This window comes from Anopheles cruzii, chromosome 3 (assembly GCF_943734635.1).
Source record: "Anopheles cruzii chromosome 3, idAnoCruzAS_RS32_06, whole genome shotgun sequence".
Classification (NCBI taxonomy): Eukaryota; Metazoa; Arthropoda; class Insecta; order Diptera; family Culicidae; genus Anopheles; species Anopheles cruzii.
Window position 1 is genome coordinate 74067380 of NC_069145.1, and position 21741 is coordinate 74089120.

General features: G+C 50.7%; 6 protein-coding genes across 6 annotated transcripts; 3 read left to right on the forward strand and 3 right to left on the reverse strand.

Annotated features, from left to right (window-relative positions):
• Positions 1-4233: 4233 nt before the first annotated feature.
• On the forward strand, positions 4234-5430 carry LOC128274532 (37 kDa salivary gland allergen Aed a 2-like). Its single transcript, XM_053012760.1, has 3 exons — positions 4234-4321; positions 4405-5034; positions 5098-5430. Exons 1-3 carry the CDS (start codon positions 4262-4264, stop codon positions 5365-5367), a joined length of 960 nt encoding a protein of 319 aa, XP_052868720.1. The 5' UTR covers positions 4234-4261; the 3' UTR covers positions 5368-5430.
• Positions 5431-13294: 7864 nt separating this feature from the next.
• Positions 13295-15243, forward strand: LOC128270968 (negative elongation factor D-like). The gene is made up of 4 exons (XM_053008398.1): positions 13295-13321; positions 13391-14115; positions 14196-15126; positions 15226-15243. The coding sequence occupies exons 1-4, from the start codon at positions 13295-13297 to the stop codon at positions 15241-15243; spliced, it is 1701 nt and encodes a 566-aa protein (XP_052864358.1).
• Positions 15244-15917: 674 nt separating this feature from the next.
• LOC128270969 (37 kDa salivary gland allergen Aed a 2-like) lies at positions 15918-17424 on the forward strand. Its single transcript, XM_053008399.1, has 4 exons — positions 15918-16259; positions 16316-16540; positions 16598-16786; positions 16855-17424. Exons 1-4 carry the CDS (start codon positions 15918-15920, stop codon positions 17194-17196), a joined length of 1098 nt encoding a protein of 365 aa, XP_052864359.1. The 3' UTR covers positions 17197-17424.
• A 1173-nt stretch (positions 17425-18597) lies between these two features.
• On the reverse strand, positions 18598-19549 carry LOC128270970 (uncharacterized). Its single transcript, XM_053008400.1, has 4 exons — positions 19534-19549; positions 19251-19281; positions 19008-19179; positions 18598-18950 (listed from the first exon to the last, which is right to left on the reverse strand). Exons 1-4 carry the CDS (start codon positions 19547-19549, stop codon positions 18669-18671), a joined length of 501 nt encoding a protein of 166 aa, XP_052864360.1. The 3' UTR covers positions 18598-18668.
• Positions 19550-19715: 166 nt separating this feature from the next.
• On the reverse strand, positions 19716-20522 carry LOC128271748 (37 kDa salivary gland allergen Aed a 2-like). Its single transcript, XM_053009375.1, has 3 exons — positions 20410-20522; positions 20166-20333; positions 19716-20101 (listed from the first exon to the last, which is right to left on the reverse strand). Exons 1-3 carry the CDS (start codon positions 20467-20469, stop codon positions 19823-19825), a joined length of 507 nt encoding a protein of 168 aa, XP_052865335.1. The 5' UTR covers positions 20470-20522; the 3' UTR covers positions 19716-19822.
• Positions 20523-21066: 544 nt separating this feature from the next.
• LOC128274035 (uncharacterized) lies at positions 21067-21741 on the reverse strand. Its single transcript, XM_053012119.1, has 3 exons — positions 21611-21741; positions 21376-21543; positions 21067-21309 (listed from the first exon to the last, which is right to left on the reverse strand). The coding sequence occupies exons 1-3, from the start codon at positions 21665-21667 to the stop codon at positions 21079-21081; spliced, it is 456 nt and encodes a 151-aa protein (XP_052868079.1). The 5' UTR covers positions 21668-21741; the 3' UTR covers positions 21067-21078.

Here is a 21741-nt window from a genome sequence, read left to right on the forward strand (position 1 = left end):
TATCGCCGAACGGAGACAGGTACCGGTACCGCTCGACAGCAGGCGCCACTGCGGTGCGGGCCCCGGCCACGAAAATGGTGCCAATCTCGTGCACCCATTTGCCAGTGGCGGCCCCGGGCCCGTTTTATTTATTTTTATCTTTAGAATCAAATTAAGATAAAATTAACCATAAAGTACGCCCGGCCACAGGTACATTGCACAGGCACAGTTACACGCCGCTGGCCCGGGATCCCCGGGGCCTGGGTGGAAAACACTGCCGTGGCCGAGGGGAAAACAAATTTCCCGTGCGCCACAAATCTCAGCCCGCTTTATTGGGACGTTGCGGCTCGCTAACGACTTGCCAAAAACTGGTTGGCCCGAGCTGACGGCTGACGGCTGGAACATGCCCGCGATCGCCGTTACAATCTCCCGCCGTTCGACCGGCCGCCGAGATAAAGTACCTGCTGGGGAGTGATTGGCAAGGGCCCCGTTTAATGGTGTGGAAAAGGATCGAAACGGGCCAGGGATTATTCATTTTAATTTGCTCATTTAGAACCATATTCAAAAGCCATTGAATGGCAATAAATGAGTGTGAATGGGCTGCAAGAAAACAAACAAACAAAGCAAAGTAAAAGCGAAACAGTGTAGGAAAGCCCACTCCAAAGTCACATGACTCAATAACAGCGATCAACACGGCAACACGGCGCGACAACGGCAATCGCCGTAAAAATCTGCAAAAAAAACGGTTCGCCAAAGCCAAAACCCAAAATCGATAACAATCACCGCGGCCAACCCATTTGTTTGGTGCGCCTTATCTAAAGCGACATGTCGATTGTTTTTCCTAACGTGCGTGTGTGTGTGTTTGCGGTTTTTTGTTCCGTCCCGGGGCGAGCCACTTGAAAGGAAACCGCGGCCGAATGGGACATTAATCGACGATCGATTCTAATTGTGAGTTTGTCCCGATAAAATCAGGCAACTGCACCATTGACGACAACGACGACGACGATATCGCCTTCCAGCGATCGGACGATCGGCGTCTACCGCCGGGAACGGAAACGCAGGCAAATACGCAGATTAGTATGTTGCAAGCAGTGCGAAGTCACAAATTCACAGCGCGGTAACTCGCGGGCTCGGCGGAGTACTAAGCGACGAACCCCCGGTAACCGGATCGGTTGCCGTTGCCTGGCCGCGATCGATCGCGGTCGCAGCCAGCACCGTGCACTCAGTGTCGATACACTGTGCCGTGGCCAGCAGTCGCAATCGTAAAATCTATATTAGCGTTAATCGGTCAATAATGCCATGTTCAGCCGCGTGCGCCCCGGTTCTCTCTGTGGCCGCGGGTTGCGGGGGTTGCGAAACCCGTCCCTTTGAAGGGGTCAAACCGATACCGACGGGCGGAACACCGTTCGTTCACGCGGAAGACAGCGCTGCTGCTGACTCCTGCTGACTAATTGTCGGACCACGGGCCTCACGGGACCCGTTGTGTAGCCATTAGTGGCACGTTTTTTCGGGGTCCCTCACTTCGCCGGCTGAGAAATGGACGGTAATTAAGCCGTACTTTCGTAACCAATCTCGCCGCTCACGCAGGAAGCAAACCCGAGCGGCCAGCCTCACGGTCTAATTCTTTACCCGTCGAGCTCCTTTTCCATCCGCGGACGAAAAGCGATGAAAACTGCCCGCCCAGCCCGGAGAAAAGTTCTCAGGAACCACGATTGGCCGGCCGCCGAACGATGCGATACGCTTTCCACGCTTTGCCGTGATCGTGACACGATAATATAGAGACATCGGCTCGGACCCACCGCTCCGAGATCGTCCGTGTCCGCATCTTCGTTCGGTTCGGCCCGGTGACGAATGGGGTTCGCAGGAATCTGGAACGGTCCGCGGGGCCGGCCAGATTCGATCCCATTCTGGGAGCACGATGCATTCGCGGGGCGGATCGTTCGCGGAACCGAGGACCGATTGCCGTTCGATTGCGAAAAACTAATTTGTCCCACGATGGGATGCACCCGGCACCAACGCAATCCGCCCGGCATCGTCGATATGGCCGCCGTAGGTCTCGCTGGCGCCAAATAAATTCTAATAAAACAACTTTCAAGTAACACGCCGCGCGCCGGTAAGGCTCACGATCGGGTTCGAGCGTCGTGAAATGGAGTTTTTCTCTCCTCTGTTTCTCTACCGAAACAACGATTCCGTGCACCGTGGTCCAACAACCTGCGCGCCTTGCACAATCAGCCCAAACGGACCGTGCGCTCGCGTGGCTCGCGGGTGATGCAAACCAAATCAGCGCCACTAATGGCGTCCCAACGGAATGGCCCGGAATGGCCGTTTTGCCAAATGAGCACCCCTTCGCGGTGCACAATCTTCCCACAGTGGCTTCAGTGGCCACTGGCGTGGTGGCCCACTTTGTCGTCATCCTCGTTCCCTCGGGTAACTCAAATCCGGTCAGAGCAGGCACCGGAAGCGCACCGGTCCAGCGGCTTCAAGTGCAAACAATGTCCTTCCCACAGTACCGCATCGCATCAGGATTGTTCCGAACGGCTACGGACCCGCGACAGATTATGGCTTTATTTGGGAGCGGAGTGCACCGTTCCCGCAACACGCGAAGGATCGCGTGGCAAGCTGCCGAGCGTGATGAGTTGGATTTTAACGGTTATTTTCGAACCCCTCCGGCCTGGCCACCTTTCACCGGCGGGTGTGTGTGTGCCCTACGCACACTGTGGCCTCATGCGTGGCACTCCCTTCCGTTTGTTCGTAACCATAAAAAGGATGCACCACCGGGCACCGCCGCCGTTCGCCGGTTATGAATCATCTGGATAAGAGCACCGGGCGCCGGTCGGTATGGTGTTGTTGTTTTTGTTGGCCGACCAGAGGATGACTAGAGGTTAGGAAATTCAATATGCTTCTCCTCTGTTTTTTTTTTGTCTCTCACTGTCCACCGAACCGAGGGCGTCGTCTGGCGCCGTTTGCCACCTTTCAGAAACAGGCAGTTTCCGTCCAATTTAGGGGTTGATTACCGTAACGGGTCGGCCGCCGCCCGTCGGTGGGGTGGCGTACGCAAGCTGCACCCCTGCACGCGGGATCCTCCATCCGCTTTCCCATCCTGTTGACGCCACGGCCATATTTAATTAGGTTCGGTGCAAAGTGGATGCGATTGCCACCATGTTCGCCATCATCCGCGGCGACGGGAAAACCTGCGTTTGGCAAGCCTTTGGTGGCCTTGAGCGGTGCCACGGTGCGTAAGGGGAGGAAAGGATTAAAGCTAAAGCCATTATGAGTAGCCATTTCGTTCCGTTGGCATATTGGCCGGTGTTGGTCGTTCTTCTCGCGTCGTAGCGTTCGGTTTGCTAAATTCTGATGAGGAACAAAAAAAAGGACAAGTATTCAGGGTGGGAAGCATTAGGGACGTGGGAAGCACGCGAGTCCGTGTCCGACCGGGCGTGATTTTTGCATGTTCCAGCTAACGGTTTTTGCGTCCCCGAATTCATAGGGTGATCTCCGGAGCAGCTGTGAGAGCCGTTTAACAATATGTTGCTCATACGGCTTAATTCGGGCCTCAACCCTCCGAAGTATTTATTTTTCATTATGAAGAGGCGAAATTAATAGGAACATAAATTGCCACCGATCTTCGCTATTCCGAGAACAGGTTGTTGGGCGGTTTTGTTGAAGCCTAGCATTTGAACCCTCATCAAATCTGTTACAGATAGAGCTAAGGTTTCAACTATTCTAATTTTTTCAGTTCATCGGGTTTCGAATTCACGCATGTAAGATCCTCGCCTCAGGTTTATCAGCCTTCAACAAAACCATATCATATCTCACCGACTGTGAGATAGATATTCTCACTGCTAACATTCTCACCTCACGTGCATCGTCGCGTCAAAAAAATCTGGTTCAGCGCTCTCTTGGATGGATCTGGTGAATAATTTAGAATCAAATACACATCACAGTCGGCATCGTCTAGAATCTTATGACTTACGCTGCCTTTCTGATCCCAATCTCCAACGGGCGAAGAACTTCCCAGACGTGGTGCAATACGTTCGCGTAGCTTCTATTGATTCTAACTACCAACAACCAACGATCGTGGAGCGGGCAGTGTAAGCATCTACTGTTTGCCGTACCGCGATACAGAGTCTACAGTCCTGTTTACCCAATTGTTTTCCATCAGCCGTAGCGAACGTAGGCCCGGTTCCCGAGACACCGACCGAAGTCCTATAAGTTCACCGCGTTTGATAGCTTTCGCTTCAGTTTGGTATTTGATAGTCCCAGGTGTGACTTTGTCGAGAAAATGATCGCGGCCGTCCTTGCAGTTTCCCTCATCAGTTGCTGCACGCTAGTGACCTCACAGGTACCGGATGCGACCGAGTTCGGAGAAGTTCCCCACGCAGATTTTCGTCCGTTTCTGATTCGAGTGATCCCCTCTTTTGGTAGGCGGCCGCGGCCGGCAACTGGAAGCCGCTGGAACCAGAAGAAACGTTCTTCGTGTACACGCGCTGCCAGGAAGATCACCTCCCGGACGGAGCCAACCGACCGCAGTACCATAGCCAGTGGCGCCAGTGGAAGTTGTTGCCCGACGACCGCGTCACCCATTGCTACCTCAAGTGTGCGCTGGTTGGGTTGGGACTGTGGGACGAACGGGCGAAACGGTTCCAGGCCGCGAGGATCACCACGCAGCATTTGGAGTACAAGAAACTGAACGAGGCCAGCGACAGCGAGGTGGCCCAGTATAAGGCAGCCGTTGGCAGCCTCAACGGTGGCAAGGGCAGTTGTGCCGAACTGTACAAATCGTACAAACCCGTGCACGACAAGTTTGTCGCGGTGACGCAAAAGCTCTACCACGGCACGTCCCGGGCGGCGAACAAGGTGTACCAGGCGAATCCTTTCATGAAGCGCAAGGACGAGTCGGCGATGGCGTACTGCGAAAAGATGGTTTATTCCCCGAAAACGAAGAAGGACATGTGCGCAGGTCGTCAGTATCAGCTGACCGGGACCAAAGAGCTGCGTGATATCATCGAATGTATCTTCCGCGAGCTGCGCTACACCAGGAATGGGGAACTCAATGTAAGTATAGCAAGCCGTAACAGGCCCACAGAATACGATCGGTTACCACGTTTTGGCGTTCAGGTCGACGAGATCGTGCGCGACTTTAAGATGATCAACAAGGGCAACCTAGAGCAACAGGTCCGCTCGGTGTTATCAAAGTGTCGAGGTATGACGCCGTACGATCACTACTCCTGTCTACTAAAAAGCAACCTGAAGGAGGACTTCAAGAAGGCCTTCGATTTCCGCGAAATACGGTCGGCAGACTACTCGTATCTGCTCAAAGGGAACAAGTATGACCCGGCGAAGGTTAAATCGATGGTCGCGGAGATAGACAAAAAGACTTGCGGATAAAGCAAGATCTTGGCGGAATTGAACGAATGTCTATCGTCTAGAATATAGTAAATTAGCAAAGAAGCAGAGTTCCCTACTTTGAAGTCGTTCCCTGCCTTGATTCGATCGCTACAAAACCATCATTTAGCGCCACCCCAGGAGTGCCCACGAAACCTGATGACTTCCGTTTCAGGGCAGTAAAACGCTGCAATCATCCCGGCAAACAATCGGGACGCAGTTTTTTCCCATTTTCCATCAAACGCACACACACGCGCCCTTTGTTTTCCACTGACCGCACGCAGGGAGCAAAGGGACCACACTGTTGCGGCACGCCTCCCGGAAGCACTTTATGACTGGAAAAGTGACTCCGAGGGGACGTCCAGAGGGTTTTTTGGTATTTAAATGGGGTCCAGACGTGTTTGCCGTCGCCAGTCCGGCACGTGGCTTGGGGGCGAAATTTAAGTCATTTTAATTATCACTCCCCGTCCCGTATGTGGCGCGTGCCAGACACGAAGATGTTCCGAAGATAGCCATCGGTCCAACCCAAAGGCAAACGGGCAATGACCCACGGGTTGGCGTTGGCCCTGGGTCGTTATCTTCGTCGATTCGATGTTGTTTTCTCGATCAGCAAAGGTGTGGTCCAGGCACACAAATCACCCCTGAAGGCCCGAAGCACGGAGTAGCCACGGCGTCGTCAATCGAATGGCGCTCGCCGCCAAAAGAAACCGCTTCTGGTCAGTCCAACTTCTTCCACATGGGCCGCAATGGTTCGCTATGGCCCCAAAAGCCTGACACTGTTTGTATTTATCGCCGGGCAGCGCACGATACCGGCCGAGATCGCGATCGAATCGCGTGTCTAGGAATGATAAACTATAAATTATAAATTAGATAGCCGCTACTCTCTCTCTCTCTCACTCTACGCACCGGCCAATTGCCAATGTGTCAATGTGATTAGAGCCGTGATATCATTCCGATTTCGAGCGAATTTCCCAACGGGCTGCCCACGGACCGGTCGCTAATTCGGTTCAGGTCGTCGCTATCTGCTCAGCTGTCTGTTTGCTGGACACTCGGTGTGGTACCGCGCCGGGCACACTCCAATGGGCTATTTAATTAGTAAACAAATTATACGACTAGCGCCAGTGCACGCGACCACCTCGGACCGTGCTCGGACCATTATCGCGACCATTGGCGGACATTGGCGAATTTGATTTATGATCAGCTGGGCCACGCGTACCAAAGCCGTACGGTAGCCCTCTGGACCCTCTGAGCCGAGCCGTACTGGACTTTCGTGGAGTGGAGTTTCGGGGAAGGAAGTCCGGCAGCAAATGCTCCCAAAAGCTCCAATGGCCAATCCCGGCCGAATGCCACACTTGCAATGCTACGAAGAATTTGCTACAATAACTCAGGACGTCCAGCGTTGGAATGTCTGACACATCCACAAGAGAGTTAGTTCCTGACCTCGGCGGACCGACAACGCCCATTTCGTTTGTTACTGTGATTTATACCGGAGACATGATCACTAGCTTAGCAGTCAGAATGCTTGTTTTATTAAATCCTAATACCCTCTAAGCGTCCAACCAAACATATCGGCGTTCTCACGAAACTGATCAGCATCGCCTCGGGTAAGCTGCAACCGAAACCGGCCCCGGGGCCGGAGCTCTAAACTTCAAACCGTTCGACACGTTTGACACTAATCTTCGGGAGCAGTGCATTTCGGGGGGGATCATTTGGGAAACCGGAGAGCCTCCACCGGGAGTCGCACCACGTCGCTGTTGGTTGGTTGCGTTTTGCATAATTGATCATCCTAATCTGTGTCCCCAATGAACAAAAAAAACCGAACCGATGCTTCTCTTCTTTATGTCTCCCCTTTTCGAAAGTGGATCACTTTCAGCCCTGACTGACCGTTGACGTCGTGTCAACACGGCTGGGAATCGCTCCCAAGAGCGCGCCACTCGACGACGACGACGACGTAACGCAACGCCTTTCGCCGCTGGGAGGTCTCTAGCGCGTGTGGAACCCGCGCGATTCATGTCTTTCCCCTTCGCTAGCGGTCCTTTTTGGAGTCTGTGATTTTGTTCACACCAAGATTAATCGATGCGCAATCGATCGATGAGCTGTGGGAAACTCTCACAGGAGCGCGGCTCGGGGTCCGAAAAAGTGACCAGACCACGACTCGGTGACGTCCCGGGAATGTGACGTCCCACGGGTCCAGCGCCGGAATGTGCGTCCCGAGAGGGGCACTGAGTGCGGCGATGACAGGTCACGATCTTAATTATAACAGTTGGAGAAGTTATCGAACCACGATTGCAGTGCGGCGGCCGATAAGCGATCGCTCTAGTTTGTGTCGCCCCAGAATCGTAAGGAGGTGGTCCCCAAAGCAGAACGCTTCTCAGAACGATCTTCGATCGTAATTGGATTTGCAAAACAAACGCGATTTTCTGCAACACCACGATCGGTCTCGTGGTGGGTGTTTTCGCTAATCGCTTGCCTTCCCCAGACCGAAGACCCGGTTTTCGATCGACCAGGGACGGTGAGTCACTCGCCGTGGCCCGCGGCCACAAAGCCGTGTGAGAAGCCGCGGCCTTCCGAGAAGTGTGGCGGGTTTTCGGGCGAGTACCGCTACGCGAACAAGTGGAATGTCGTGTCCGGGGATCAGTGTCAACGTTCCCGAAAGCCGGTCGGTGGGATCAGTGTCCGTGTCGTGCCCCCGGCGCGGGGGGGAACTCGTCGATACGGTGTACGGTCAGATCGGGCTTTTGGGCTTCTAATTGATCAATTAGCCCCCAGAGAAAGAAGGTTTTCATATCTACCGCCCGACGATCTCTGTCGGGACACTCGGCGACACCACTCGCGTTCCCGGGGGGGGGCACTCCGGAGGCGGCGAGAAGTGGTGGAACAGTATTCAACTTGACAGTTCGACCGACTAGACCGTAGAGTAGCCTGGACGTAGAATGTGTTTTGCAAGGCGCTTTCGTGGATCCGCTAGGAAACAGGTTCTCGATAGCAACACGACCATCAATGGCCCCCGGCCGGCTAGAAGTGGTGGGCCCCCGAAGGCTCGCTCACACTATCAGTAGCCCTCGTGGTCTGGGTGCGTGTGTGTGTGTGCGAGGCGTGATAAATGGATTATGGGATCGAGCCCTCACGGGACGCGCGACGCCCAGCAGTTGTGGATCCAGTTTCCCAGCTACAGAACCTCTGTCGGGCCAAGTTCTGCGCCCAAAAGTGAACACGAGCAGCTGCTGATTGTCCACGTAGGGCAACGCGCAGAAGCACACCAACAACACCAGCAACCGTCGAGTGCCGCCGCCCCTAAACGCTAATTAATTAAAAGCATTTTGATGTCAAGCGATCTTACGCTGCGCTTTTAGGGCGCAGTGCGCGATCATATTGCATATGGGCCGCGCCACTTGGGCGCTTGGGCAGCTTCTTCCCTCCGTACGGACTAAGGACGGCGTCTCGAATCTTGCCCATTGCTGATTCTCAATTACACTTTCCGCAATCACTTTAAGGTCGCTGCCAGTGCGCGGTAAGCATTTCAGCCGTTGTCACCCGCGGGCGCATTAAATAACGTCCCCCAACGGTCGTCTCCCAGTGTGTGAATCTGCGGATGTGTGCAGAAAATGTGTAAACAAAATTATCAAAACTGAACTGATTAATGCTGCGGGACGACGCCCGGGTGCGTAGCCGCTCCCGGGTAGCGCGGTGCTGGAGCCGCTCCTTCCTTGGCGGTCTCTCCTCCGGATGACTTGGTCTGGTTTGGGTTGTTTCGCGCGCTCGTAAGGTGACCCCTTGCCGGGAAGATACGGTTTCAATTTATTAGCTTACTTACCACCGTACACGAAACACGGAGTGTGGAGTGTGAGCCGCCCTGTTAGGTGGTGTGTTACGCCTGTGGAGACCTTTTTGCCACCGGAGAGATTATAAATTCAACCGGCCGCGGCCACGGCCGTCACCTCGGCGGAAGCATCAGAGCCGACGATGGACGATCGTAGCCTTTCGGACCACCTGTCCATGGCGGAATTGCAAATCCACAAATTTACACGAGTGAAGCGCGTTTCGGGAGCGGTTTTTGTAACTTGTTTGTTGTTGACAGTTGTTCACAAACTAATAGAAATAGTTTCAACTATTTATACGGTGTCTACTTTGTGGTTATATTTGACATGTGATATGAATAAGGTGAATAATGCATACGCCTGCTCGATTAGTGTATGATATGGTCCATATTTGAGCGACCAGCAAAACAATCAAAGTGTCCTTCAGAGATTTGGGGAATCCAAGTCATTTTATTATGAAGGGAATAAAATTAAAGAACACAATTTTAATAGAAACAAATACTGGACAAGATTTATGGGTAAATTTACAGGGGAAATAGCGTAATTCCTGCCGAAAAGGTAATTAAGGTTAATATAACAACACTTGAACACTTCATTTTATGATCCCGCCTCATTTACTCAAATCGATCAATTATTTTATCGAAGTATCACTCAATATGCAAAATAATATAAAAGTCCCAAGTTTACGTTCCTTAACGGCGGTCAATACTATCCGCAAATGAACGCAAATGCCCCTTTAACTCACCGATCGCAAAAACGAGCCTTATCGTCGTACTATCAACCGTCGCTATGCTGTCTAGCGCCTAACGCCCCGGTAAGTAAACGTTCTTATCGCGACAGGACGCAAAATGCCGCTCACGATATGAATCTACGTCTGCGAAGAATCAACAGAACCCGTGTGGGCCCCCGTATGTGGAACATGAAACGCAACCGAATCGAAGTAGAACTCATCCACAAACCATAAAGTGACCCCAAGTGGACATCGGAGGATGATAAATGACCGAAGCCAGGGCGATAGGCGCACGCGACTTTGATCGATCTACGATGAAGGGCCGTTAGGCAGCTATTTATGTGCCGGAAAGACACTTTAATGACCATTTTGCTTAAAACGCTGCTTATTACACACAGAAACAGGAACTCAAATTATCTGAATATAGGCCATGGTACAAGAAGGCTGCCCGAAGTGTAAACGGCTTGCCGGAGTGCGCAAATTTAATTTTTTCACGCCACGTAAGATGTTTCGGTCCCCGCGCGCACAAATGGGGAGTGCCTCGCTGGGTCGGCGGTGCATTTAAGAACCGACGGTAAACAGAACAGAAGTCCTACCCCTTTTCCCAGACGCACTGGGACCGCCAGCCGCATGAGGCGCATGCATTTGCTTCATTTGCCGTTTACCAATCATATTTACCCTCACCGCCTAAACATGTGGACGTGAAAGTCAAGCAAAAAATCCGTCGGCCCCGTGGACTTTCTGTCGCTTCTAAGCCGCTCAAGGAAATCTGGGACTCTTTCCCCCCACCCCCCTCGGGGCCTGACGTGACCGTCTCACACACACCGGGAGGTCACCGGCGCGTTGCGTTTCGCGGTGCATTCGAATCGCGCAGTGCAGTGGTTTTATTTAATTTTATGATTATGTTTTCACCCCGCGCCCAGTACGCCGATCGCAAACATCGGTCTCGGATTCTCGGCCCAACGTGGCCCCGGCCAAATCAATGGTAACAGTTGTCTGGCTGTCTAGCTGACGATGGGCTGGGACGGGAACGGGGCGCTTTAGGCAAACCCGATCAGTAAACCTCCAGACGCATCGTCGCTCGTCGTCGTCGGTGTGCTGCCGTGTTACGAAATCGGTTTCGGGCCTCGCAGACGACCCCATGCTGGCTGGCGGGCCGTGTTGTGTTTGTGGAGCACACGGATTACGTGTAGCTCCACCATTCGAAGGGCCAAGCTCACTCAACCCGCGGCCCGTCAGGGTACCCATCTTTCTGGGGGTAATTCTACTTGCTACTGGACATTCACCTGGTTCACCCCAAGATCGGCCCCGATGATCACCGTTCGCTGGATCGGGTGCTGATGTGGAGCACACTCTCTGCTCTCGATTTGCCGCAGCGTTTGCCCTGCATCATCAATGGTGGGCAGTTCACGCTGGGAAGCACGATAGACCACGATGATGTTTATTTTCGTTCCCCTGGGTCCTTTTCTCTGCGCCGACGAGGGTTGATGTAAGCGCGGAGCGCGTGATGGGAAACGCAGACCGACCCTGCCTCACTCGGCGGACACTTGAGCCGGGTTCGTAGCAGGAAGCATATTGCCCGCTGACGGCCGTGTGGCGGTTTGATTTCACATATTTATTTAATTTCACGTCGCTTGGGAAGTCGGGTTCACACCGATCCTCGTGCTCCTGGCTGTACGTCGCCCGGTGCTGGTGTTGGGAAATAGAGGGCACGAGATACGCCTTCCCAAGGGAATCATAACGCTAAATAGCTGGTAATGCTCGTGCGTACCCTGATCTGATGACTCGTTACTGGGAGCGTATTAATAGTATCGAGGCAAACACTGCACCAAATTTAACTATCAAGTGTCGATGGCAAGTAAACTTAAGCATACAACGCGGATGGTATATTTTAATTAACACCCAACCTTGCTGATGAGCGACGTGCCACTGGCCGTGCCGAAAAGCCAACATCCCAAACCATTAATAATTTAATTTTCAGATACATCAAACCCCTTTCTTTCCCGAGGTCACTTTCTTTGCTTCATTCGGGGCTTAAGGACTCCAACCGCCAATCATTCTTCCTTTCGCTCCCGTTAAACGAAAGCGATGTCGATCTTCAGCCTTCCGATTGCTGATCACATTTCGCAAACCGCATTTTCGCCTACCCAGCGCCTGATGGATCAAGCGACAAGATATCGTCGAAAAACAAAACACCTTCGGGGCCGCTACACCTTCGGGTCTAAATCTTCGCGGCACGATCTTTTGCACCACTTTGACTGACGCGATCTTCGCAAATCTCCATCCGCAACCAGGTCAGCCCGCCCGGTGGAACCCAGTGCAGCCGGTTGCGAAATCTCATCCTTTCAAATAATTTCTCCAACAAATTGGCCACCGTCTTCGAAACCCACCGGGAGGTGATGTTTTTTTAATTATCGGTACACGGTTTCCGCGCCCGGTGCCCAGTGTTTGCCACTTTTTCCGTCCACTTTGGGGATTTCTCTTCGGCGAAATTCCCACGGATATCAGCGTGGAAGGATCGGTTTGCCAAATAGGCTACCGCGTGGCTCCGGCCGCGAGTTGGGAACATCGAACAGCTTTTCTTGTGCTTCCCCCTTGCGGGATGCGAGCTTGGGTGGAGTCCAGAGAACCAAAACCAACCTTTCGCGGTGCTATTTTATGAAGGTATCGCAAACGGTGACCGCCGTCCTACGAAAGCAGCGTATCAGTAGGGCAGCTTCCAGTTCCGAGCGGGTCCGCCGACAGCACGCTGATCTACTTCGTGGCGACGTATCTTGGGGCGTGACTCACGGGTCACAGAAGACGCCGCTTTAAATACTATCGACAACACGGGTCGATTAAATAATAAGTTCACACCACACCGACACGGCACATTAGTCAATCGGCCCACAGGGCGTGAAAAACGCTATCGTTCTTTACCCCCGAGCGACATGCCTTTTTCGGTTAGTCCTAATGCACTTTAAATGCTTTCTCCACTCGCTAATGACGCTGCCCGCCAACCGCGCGTTAGGGCGCCATTTTATTTAACACAAGTTCAATAAGAGCAATAAGACTCTGGGGAACAATGATACTGTTTCGAAAGGAAGAAGTTTAGAGCATCCTTTGTCCCAATAGTTTTGCGCCTCACAGTAAATAGGACATTTCATTTGGATCCCAACACCCCAAATCCCCTTGCCGTTTATAACCGTGGGTTTGGGAGTTCGCTTGGCGCCAACATTGCATAGAGTATTGAACTCAAGGCTTAAACATAACACAAAAGCGCCTACTTAAGAAGCGTCAACGCGGGAAGCAGAACCGGAGCATAGTTCTACGCAGTTTATTACCCGAGTTGTACTAGAACGAAATGGACGACGATTTTGGTTGGAATTGGTGGGAAGAACCAATGGAGTCGTTGGCCAATTGTCGGAATGTAAGTACAGTTGACAACGGAACGGTGAATTGCCCAAAAGTCCGCTTTGTACCGATCGTTCGCTTGCAGCAAAATAACCTACGCGAAAAATCGCCCACGGACTCTACAGAGGTGATCAAGGAGTGTGAATCCTTATTCTCTACCTGCGACTACGTCATGGAGCCGACGATCTTCACACAGTTACAGCGCTACTTTCTGGCGGGTGGAGCTGTCGAACCCGCCATCAATTTACTCGCCGGCAACTACGCGGCTGTTGCGCAGATGGCGAACCTGGTGGGCGAGTGGCTCACAGTGGCCGGTGTGTGCGTGAGCGAGGTACAGGAAATGGCGGAAAACCGCCTTATAGACTCGATTCTGAAGATGTTCGATCCGGCGAAGGCAGATGCTGTTTTCGTCGACGATGGCTTCAGTCCTACCTGGCTCATCGAGATGGTCGAGCACCGCGTTTGGCGGTCACTCTTCATTCGGCTGTCGGAGATGCACCCGAACTGTCTGATGTTAGAGTACGCCATCAAGCTCATCTCGGACGCTGGTTTTCAGGGCGAAATTACTTCCGTTGTGCCTGCGTCACACCAGTTCGACGTGTTTTCACGCGTGCTCCAAACTGCGATCGTAAGATTTCTCGATCGACCGGATGACCATCAGCGGACGATCAATTGTGCCAAGTTGGTGTGTCACACGGAACACACCTATCTCTACGGTCAGGTGTTAATTCAGATGATCTCGCAGTACTCGAAGTCTGGTTTAATCATGAAACGTCTCTCGCAGGAAATTGGCAAATACGCGCTTCGGAAGTAAGTTGAGGGTGCAACTGTCGGGCACTGACTCAGAAATGAACGTTTCTTTCTTCCCCATATTTTGACTGCGACATCAGCAACCGGAATGTGATGCCAATCACAATGGCGCTCAATGGTGCAGAACATTACCCGGAAGCATGCGAAGCACTTACGGCGATGCTGACAAAGAACACGCTCAACCCGGCCCATATTGTAGTGCTTCATCGAATGTACTCGTCCACGCAACCGCCACCGATCGATCTGATACGCATTCCGCAATTTTTGGAGCTGCTTGTCGATTCGCTGTTCACCGTGAGTACCAGGATCAATAAGTACCACAAATCGAAATACATCTATCTGCTTGCGTACGCGGCCAGTGTGGTCAGTACAACCCGTTATTGGAAAACGAACACGAGCGAGCTGCAGGAAACAATAGAAGCGATTCAGCAAGCACACAACATATGCATTTTGAACCAAGATTCATACGGCCTTATCTGCATCCCGACGCTCTTTAAATGCCTTCAGTATCCGGTGGTCGGGGCTGGCCTGATACGTTGGGTGCAGAGCACGGTTCTGTGTCCGGAGTACCTGCTCGAAAGCAACTCTCTGCACCTGATGCTGCTAGATGAAGTGGCTTCCGAGCATGCATTGCTCCGCGAGCCGGTCTGGCGGCTGTTGGTTAAGCTGTTCGAGTCGAAGCAGAATGAAGGAGGCGGAGTGCTTTTGTCCCTGAAGGTAAAGAAAATGCTGATCGATCGCATGATGAACTTGATGGCGCACGACTACGTCGTACCCGTGGTGAAATACATAAACACGTGTGTTTTTCGTGGCAATGTGGATGTTTCACTCATCCGTTACTTTGTCCAAGAGGTCCTGGAAATAATCGAGCCCCCATACTCGGATGAGTTTGTGCAGCTGTTTCTGCCGCTGGTGAAAAACGAACAGATAACAGGTTTGATGACGCACGTGGCCGATAGCAACCCAGTGTCGGCGTTTATCGTTCACTGCGCGGCGTACCACGTCGAAGCTGTAAGCAAAACGATACAAGGTTCTTTAAACTTATTGAAATAGTGTCCAAACAAGAGCAGTTGAATTTTTTTCTTGATTTCCCGTTTTACGTTACTCCAGGAAACCAGAAATCCTTAAAAAATCCTTATGCGGCTTAATACTTTGCGGCTGTTCGACATTTGATGTTATGCTTCATGCTGTACCTAATTCCATCACAGTTTTGATGATTAACTTCATTGAATTAGAATAGATTTTTTCATTAAATAACTGATCAGTTCCTTGTTCTAAGCAAGACCCGATTTGATCTTCTATGTTTTGTCGGAATACTCAGTCGAGTTAAAGGTTTGCGGAACACCGAATCGGTTTGTTTTTTGCACTTATTTGCACTTTAGGCGATTACCAACAAGTGACTCTTGAAATCGGTAAAAAAACCCAGTTTTATAATAAAACAATTAACTTCTTTCAATAAATTTGAGTAATTTCATGTATTTATTTTTCTTCAAACACAACGGAAAGAAGCCTAATGCCAAGTGATCTAACTATTGTATTAGCTGAACATCATTTTTTTGTTCTTTGTACTCTGGTTTTACTTAAAATATACGAAAGTAGTGAACGAGCAGTAGTAGAAAAGTGATAGCCGCAGCTCCGGCCTGCCATATAGTTGGATATGGCGTTATCGTCCTTGATTTGAGGCGCAAATTATCACCACAACGCAACATTCGGCGCAACAGCAAACGCTCTCCCGACGCCCAATGTTCAGTTCGCATTGCAATTCAACGCGTTGCAGTTCAGTTCCAGTCCCTTCCAGAGTTATGCAAAGTGCAGTGCGACTGTCACAGCATGGCCCCGCCGCGCTGCTGCTGTTGGCACTGATAAGCTCAACGGCTGCTGCTGCTGGTGATCGTGCAGGGAACACGGGGCAAACAGACGACGACGACGATGGCAATGCACTCTCACCGGATGATACGCTGTTTGCGCATTTGCGATGCTTCGAACGGTTTGCTAGCACGCATCGGAGTGACCGTGAAAGTGATGCTTCCGACTGGCTGGAGACCTCCGAGAACTACACGCGAAAAACTGACCGTTCACCAAACTTCCTGAAGTGTGTCCTCGCCAAGCAACAGCTTTATGACCCACAGCGACGCGAGTTTAATGTAGTTAAGTATGGCGGAGATGTAGCTGAAGCTTTTAAACCTGTTCCTTTCTGTAGACGAGAATACTCATGCAGCAGTATCAGCGGTACGGTTTGTGGATGAACCTTAGCCAACAGTCTCTACGGGCGATCATCAACATCACGGGGAGCATTGTTATTGCTGACGCCTCATCCGAGGGGGTTTATGCTGCGTTTGAATCGATCTTCCGTAATCATTCACATTCGTACTTTCAACTGTTTCTACGCGATCCGATAGTGCTGGACCGAATCTACCAGAATAAGGTATTACTCTAGATGCCTCTAAGGCCTATAATTCCATTATTTCCGATCAACTTTTAGTCATGGAATGGAAAGAAACCAAACCAAACGGTGATCGAGTTCTGTGAGATGCACATGAGCGAAGATCTGTGGAAGGAAATCTGTCTCATACGCAACTATCAGATCAGCAACCGAACCACGGCTATGGAGGCGCACATCGATTGTGTCTTTAAAGAATTTCGCTACATCACCGTTGCGGGCTCGATCAATGTAAGCCCGCCTCAGTGCAGTTCACTGTTTCTCGCCATAACCGCCATTGGTTCTCTGTTATTCAAAAGGAAAACGAAATACTTCGTGACTTTCGGCTTGTCTCCGCGCTAACGGAATCAGCAAAAACTCACGTTCATATGTGCGTCGAGGAGTCCTCCAGTGAAGGTGCAATCCGCCAGCGCAGCCTTCGCATGTACCGTTGTTTGCTGAGTGGTGCTGACATCAGCCGTAGCTTTATGGAAGCGTTCGATTTTCGAGAAGTCCGTTCCGGCAATTTGAGCTACATTCTGCGCAATCTGCCCTACGACAGGGACCAGGTGAATGCCGAGATCTTGGCGTTGGATAGAGAACGATGTGACGATCAGCAAAGATCGATCAGCCGGGCGCAAAAATCTACAACGCTCCGTTAAGCCCCACTAGTTGAAGCTAGCCCGAGTGCAACAGTGACCACTAGTGACGATCTTTGCAAATCCTGAATTCCGGGACAGGTGTTACCGGTGCATAGCGACGCTCGTTCACCCGCTCGAGTAATAAAAATCTCACTTCAGTTGATCGTAACTACGCAGCTGTCTCGACGCGAGGAACTGCCGGCCACACACTGCCTGGCCGAAGCCGGATGCCCGTAACCTTCACGCCGATGACAGCCGCATTCCCGTACATTCGTTCGTCGCTATCGGCGATGAAAGAAAAAAACTCTCCGACATCCGCAAGTGGGCGTCGCAAGCGTAACGCCCGCGACGGCAGACGGCTTTTATCCTTCGAATGCCGCCCCCCGGACACGCACACACACACATACACACAGGTTGCAAATTTTTACTATCGCCACCAGTGAAGGCCAGTGTATGAATAAACCGGGTCCAACCGACGGACCGGCGGGCTTGAAAGTAAACCATAAAACTCCCTTTTCAATTAAAAGCCTAAACGGATACGTTGCGGCTCCGCGGGAAGGACCCAATGCACTGCGTGGCCAGTAATTAAGTGCGAAGAATTGATTTTTATGACAAACGATTAAACGCCACGCTTTTTTGTGGCGGACCCTGGCGGCAAAACAATGCTAGGTCGGAGCGGTGCGGCGATCGTTAAAAGGGACACTAGTGCAGTGGGCAGACCCAGCGCCGGGCAGCGCACCTGAGCGCACCTGAGACCTGCCCCGAGGAGACTCCGGTTAACCACGCAGCCACGGATTGAGATAGTGGATAGGATAGTCTCGGGAGTCATTTATTTTCATGAAATTTAAATTGGCGCCTCTCGCTCGCCCATCCGCCACGGTGCGGAAGTCGCCCGAGGGGTGAACTATTTTTCAATTAAAATAAAGAAAAGCCCGCGACTGCGTAGGCCGACGGAGACACGGTGCGCGCATCGTGGCCGCGGTAACACCTACGAAAATAGATTATTTATTTATTTATTTGCCACTTGACAGCGGCAAGGGGCTACGCCAGGACGTGGCAGGATTAAGGCCGTTAGCCGGTCGGCTGATAGCGCTTTTGCCAAGAGCCCTTTCTTCCCGGTCTCCGATCCGACGGGTGGCAATGGTACTGCCACATTCAGACGCGTATTTTTAGCGCATGGTACACGCCGCTCGCAGTGACATTTAATTGAACCAATAAAAAGAGGCTGCGCTGAACGAGCTTCGTGAGCGTGAAGTGCCCGAAGCGTCGTTAAGAAGCGGTTGCGTGGGCCAGATCATTAGAGGTCTAAGATGGCACCTGCTAGCGGCCACGGCATTGTTGGTACCGTACTAATCGAGTACGATCACTGCAAAAGCATTGAAAAGGGTGGTGGGTAGTATAAGGAAATTTTAAACACCAAGATTATATTTTTTTTGTGTACCACCTAGCCTTTTAGTGGCCTTGGAGCCAGTTCATCTTTCAACACCGTTTTATTAGCACTGCAATTTTCGATTCACTTCCCGCGTCAGCTGCAGCACTTTAGCTTTCTCGAATGCACCGCTTTCCGGCCACTCCGAGTTCGTTTTTAGCTCGCGCAGCTCGAGTGCATCTTTAAAGTTTTGAGCCGATTCCGTGGCGAGCATGCAGAAGAAGAACGCACCCGGTCGTTTGTCGCCCGACAACTTTCTCGTTCTCGACAAGCATACGTCCACACTGTCCGTGTAGACTCCGTCGTGAGTCTCTACCGCGTCTAGCGCCTTTAGGACAACGTTTCGCTGTGGAAGGACCTATTTAGTACCAGCGACATCGCTACCACCTACTTTTGCACTCACCTTTACCGAGCCATCTTGTGCCACAAATCCAACCGCTGCCAGGGCACACTTTAGGAAGCTCTCCGCATCCGGGCCCTGCGTCGAACGATACTGACGAATGTCACAAACTGTCGCTCGCGCCGATTCCGGAACGCGCTGAACACAATCGGCCACTGTTTGCGTTTGGACGGCACTGCACAATGGAAGCAGAAGCATAAGCGTTCCGATGAGACTCGTTCTGTGAGGAGCCATATTTCCGCTCACCAAGTACGTCCTGCAGCGATCACCGATGGGGCTACTTTGAGACAATGAACCCATGAAACGGACGGAAATCATCGTCCGGTCGATGAGTCCATAATCATGATCAGCAAACAGCGTGCAGTGATAGTCTGCCTTTCCCAGCATCATTGATCAAACACGTTGGGTAATGTATTGAGGTTAGACTAAGCAAACTGGATCACCGAGGATCGCGAGGCACCTATTTAAACTGCAGTCTTAGGTAAATAGCTAATGCACTGGGTTCTGAGGTAATGAAATCATTTCTCACCATCTCTCATTAGCATCTTGAGACCGGGTCATATTCTATATTATAAATAATGGACACCATTCTTCGCCACACTCGCAATACTTTGTTCAACGTTTTGGACTATGTAATTGTCGTCTGTTGTGAAATCATTTAATAAATTATACATTCTGATTTAACAGGCGTGAACATAAAACAAATTTGAATGCCGTGAGATAATGGGTGTGTTTATTGTTATTTAGTATCCATCTAAATTTAACTGCTGCAAATCAGACCTTGATCGGCGGTGTGGCGGTTCCAGCACACCCGATCACTACGAACACAAACCGTCATCGATTTCCTTGATCAGCTTGGTGACTTGGGCGCGGTTGTACGGTGTGTTTGCCTTTAGCTTTCCTGCGCGAACCAACTCCGAATAGTCAACCGCTTGCTTAAAACCCGATTCCGAGTCCGTTTGCAGGAAGCACGTGTAGAAAGTGTTGGCCTTCTTGCTGGTGCCCACCTTTGACGACTCCGCGACGCACTTTTTAATGTTTTCCACGTGTTTACCGCCGGGTTGAACGATTTCCAGCAAACCGCGCAGCTCTTGGAACTGTTTAGGACGAGAGCAAATGGTGTTGAAATTGTGCTGGCGAATCGAGCGATGCTCAACTTACCTCAACTTCTCCTTCTCCATCGACGAAACCAGTCACCTGCAGCACGCACTGCATATGCTTGTCCATGTCCGGGCTGGCGTCCGTTTTGTATTGGCGCAGCTCACAAACGCGATTCTTCAACGAAGCGGGAATATTTTTCTCACATTCTTCGACGGTTTGCGGTTCGGCCTAGCAGATCATAATAGGATTATGAGGAATTCTGAGAAGAAGCTGGCGGTTTGTGCCATTTTTGTGAACCTCTTACCTGTACCAATGACACCAAGCACCAGACCAATCCAACTGTAAGAGCTAATTGTTTCAGCATGGTCAGACTGTTTTCCGCTACTTTCCAGGTTCTGGAATAAGTGGAAAATCTAATCCTTTTTTATACTCTCCTAAAGCTAAGAGAACTATTGACATCTGCATCATTGTTTACGAACTGTATGATACTTATTTATTTACTCTCGAATATAAATAAATAAGCGTCATTGTTTACCTAACCATGGCCACTAACCGTTTATAAAATCCTCACATCCTTACAAGCCAATGGACATTTCCACTAGCATTGGCTTGAGCAGACTTTTTTATCTTGGAAATTGCTTGTGCATTCTTTCTTTAACATTGTAAGTGTTTTAGCTGACCTAAAATCTTCAATACGAACACCAACAATTCGTAGTAACGTAGTAACCAACGTAACAAAACCAACTTTACAGGAAACTGGGTAAGCATAAATGAACTTTTATCAAACTTTGGCTATCATATACATCCAACGTCAGTTGCTAGTTCAACGTTGGCTAAAATGTATTTGCTCGGATCAACTATAACGAAGGTATAGAGGAGTGAAGAAAAAAACCCAAGCACAGCTGCTGATTTCCATGCTTCAAACGTTTATTGTTTTTGTCATTAATGTTATACTATGTTCTGCCCAGTAGAGTTACGGCGTAAAGAAGTTCATAGCACTACCATGGCCACACACTCTCTTATTAAACTCCTCCTTGAAGGTTTTCTTTGATTTGGTTTTCATGATGCACTTGTAGAATGCGTGCGCGCGCTGAGGTTCCGGCAGCGTTTTGGTCATCGTTGTCGTCGTGCACGATTCAATATTCAGTTTATGCTTCCAACCGTCCACTTCAATCTCCCTCATCGGTTCAAGCAAGCTTTTGAGCTGTGAAAAATGTTTGTAAAAAAAACATTAATTGCATTTGCTACATCCAAAGGCCCAAAACCTAACATTGCCAGCTCCTGTGTTGTCCACAATATTGACCGCCCTTAGGACGCAATCCATCATTTTGTCCATATCTGCTTCCTGGATGGTCATGTACTCCTTCGCCCCACACAGTGAATCTTTCACTCGGCTGCTGAACACGGTTTTACACTTATCGGACGGAGCTGCATCAATCTAAGATAATAACAAAATCGTATCACTCGTTCCGATTGTTAATCGGCATAAAATATTTAAAAAATACCTGAACTAACCCAATCGACAACAAAAAGTAGCACAAAAGTACTTTGGACCCTATCATTTTGCTATAAACGTATGAAAAGAATGTTTGGTCCGATTCTTAACCGTACTGGTCGATAGTCTCGACTCGTCTAT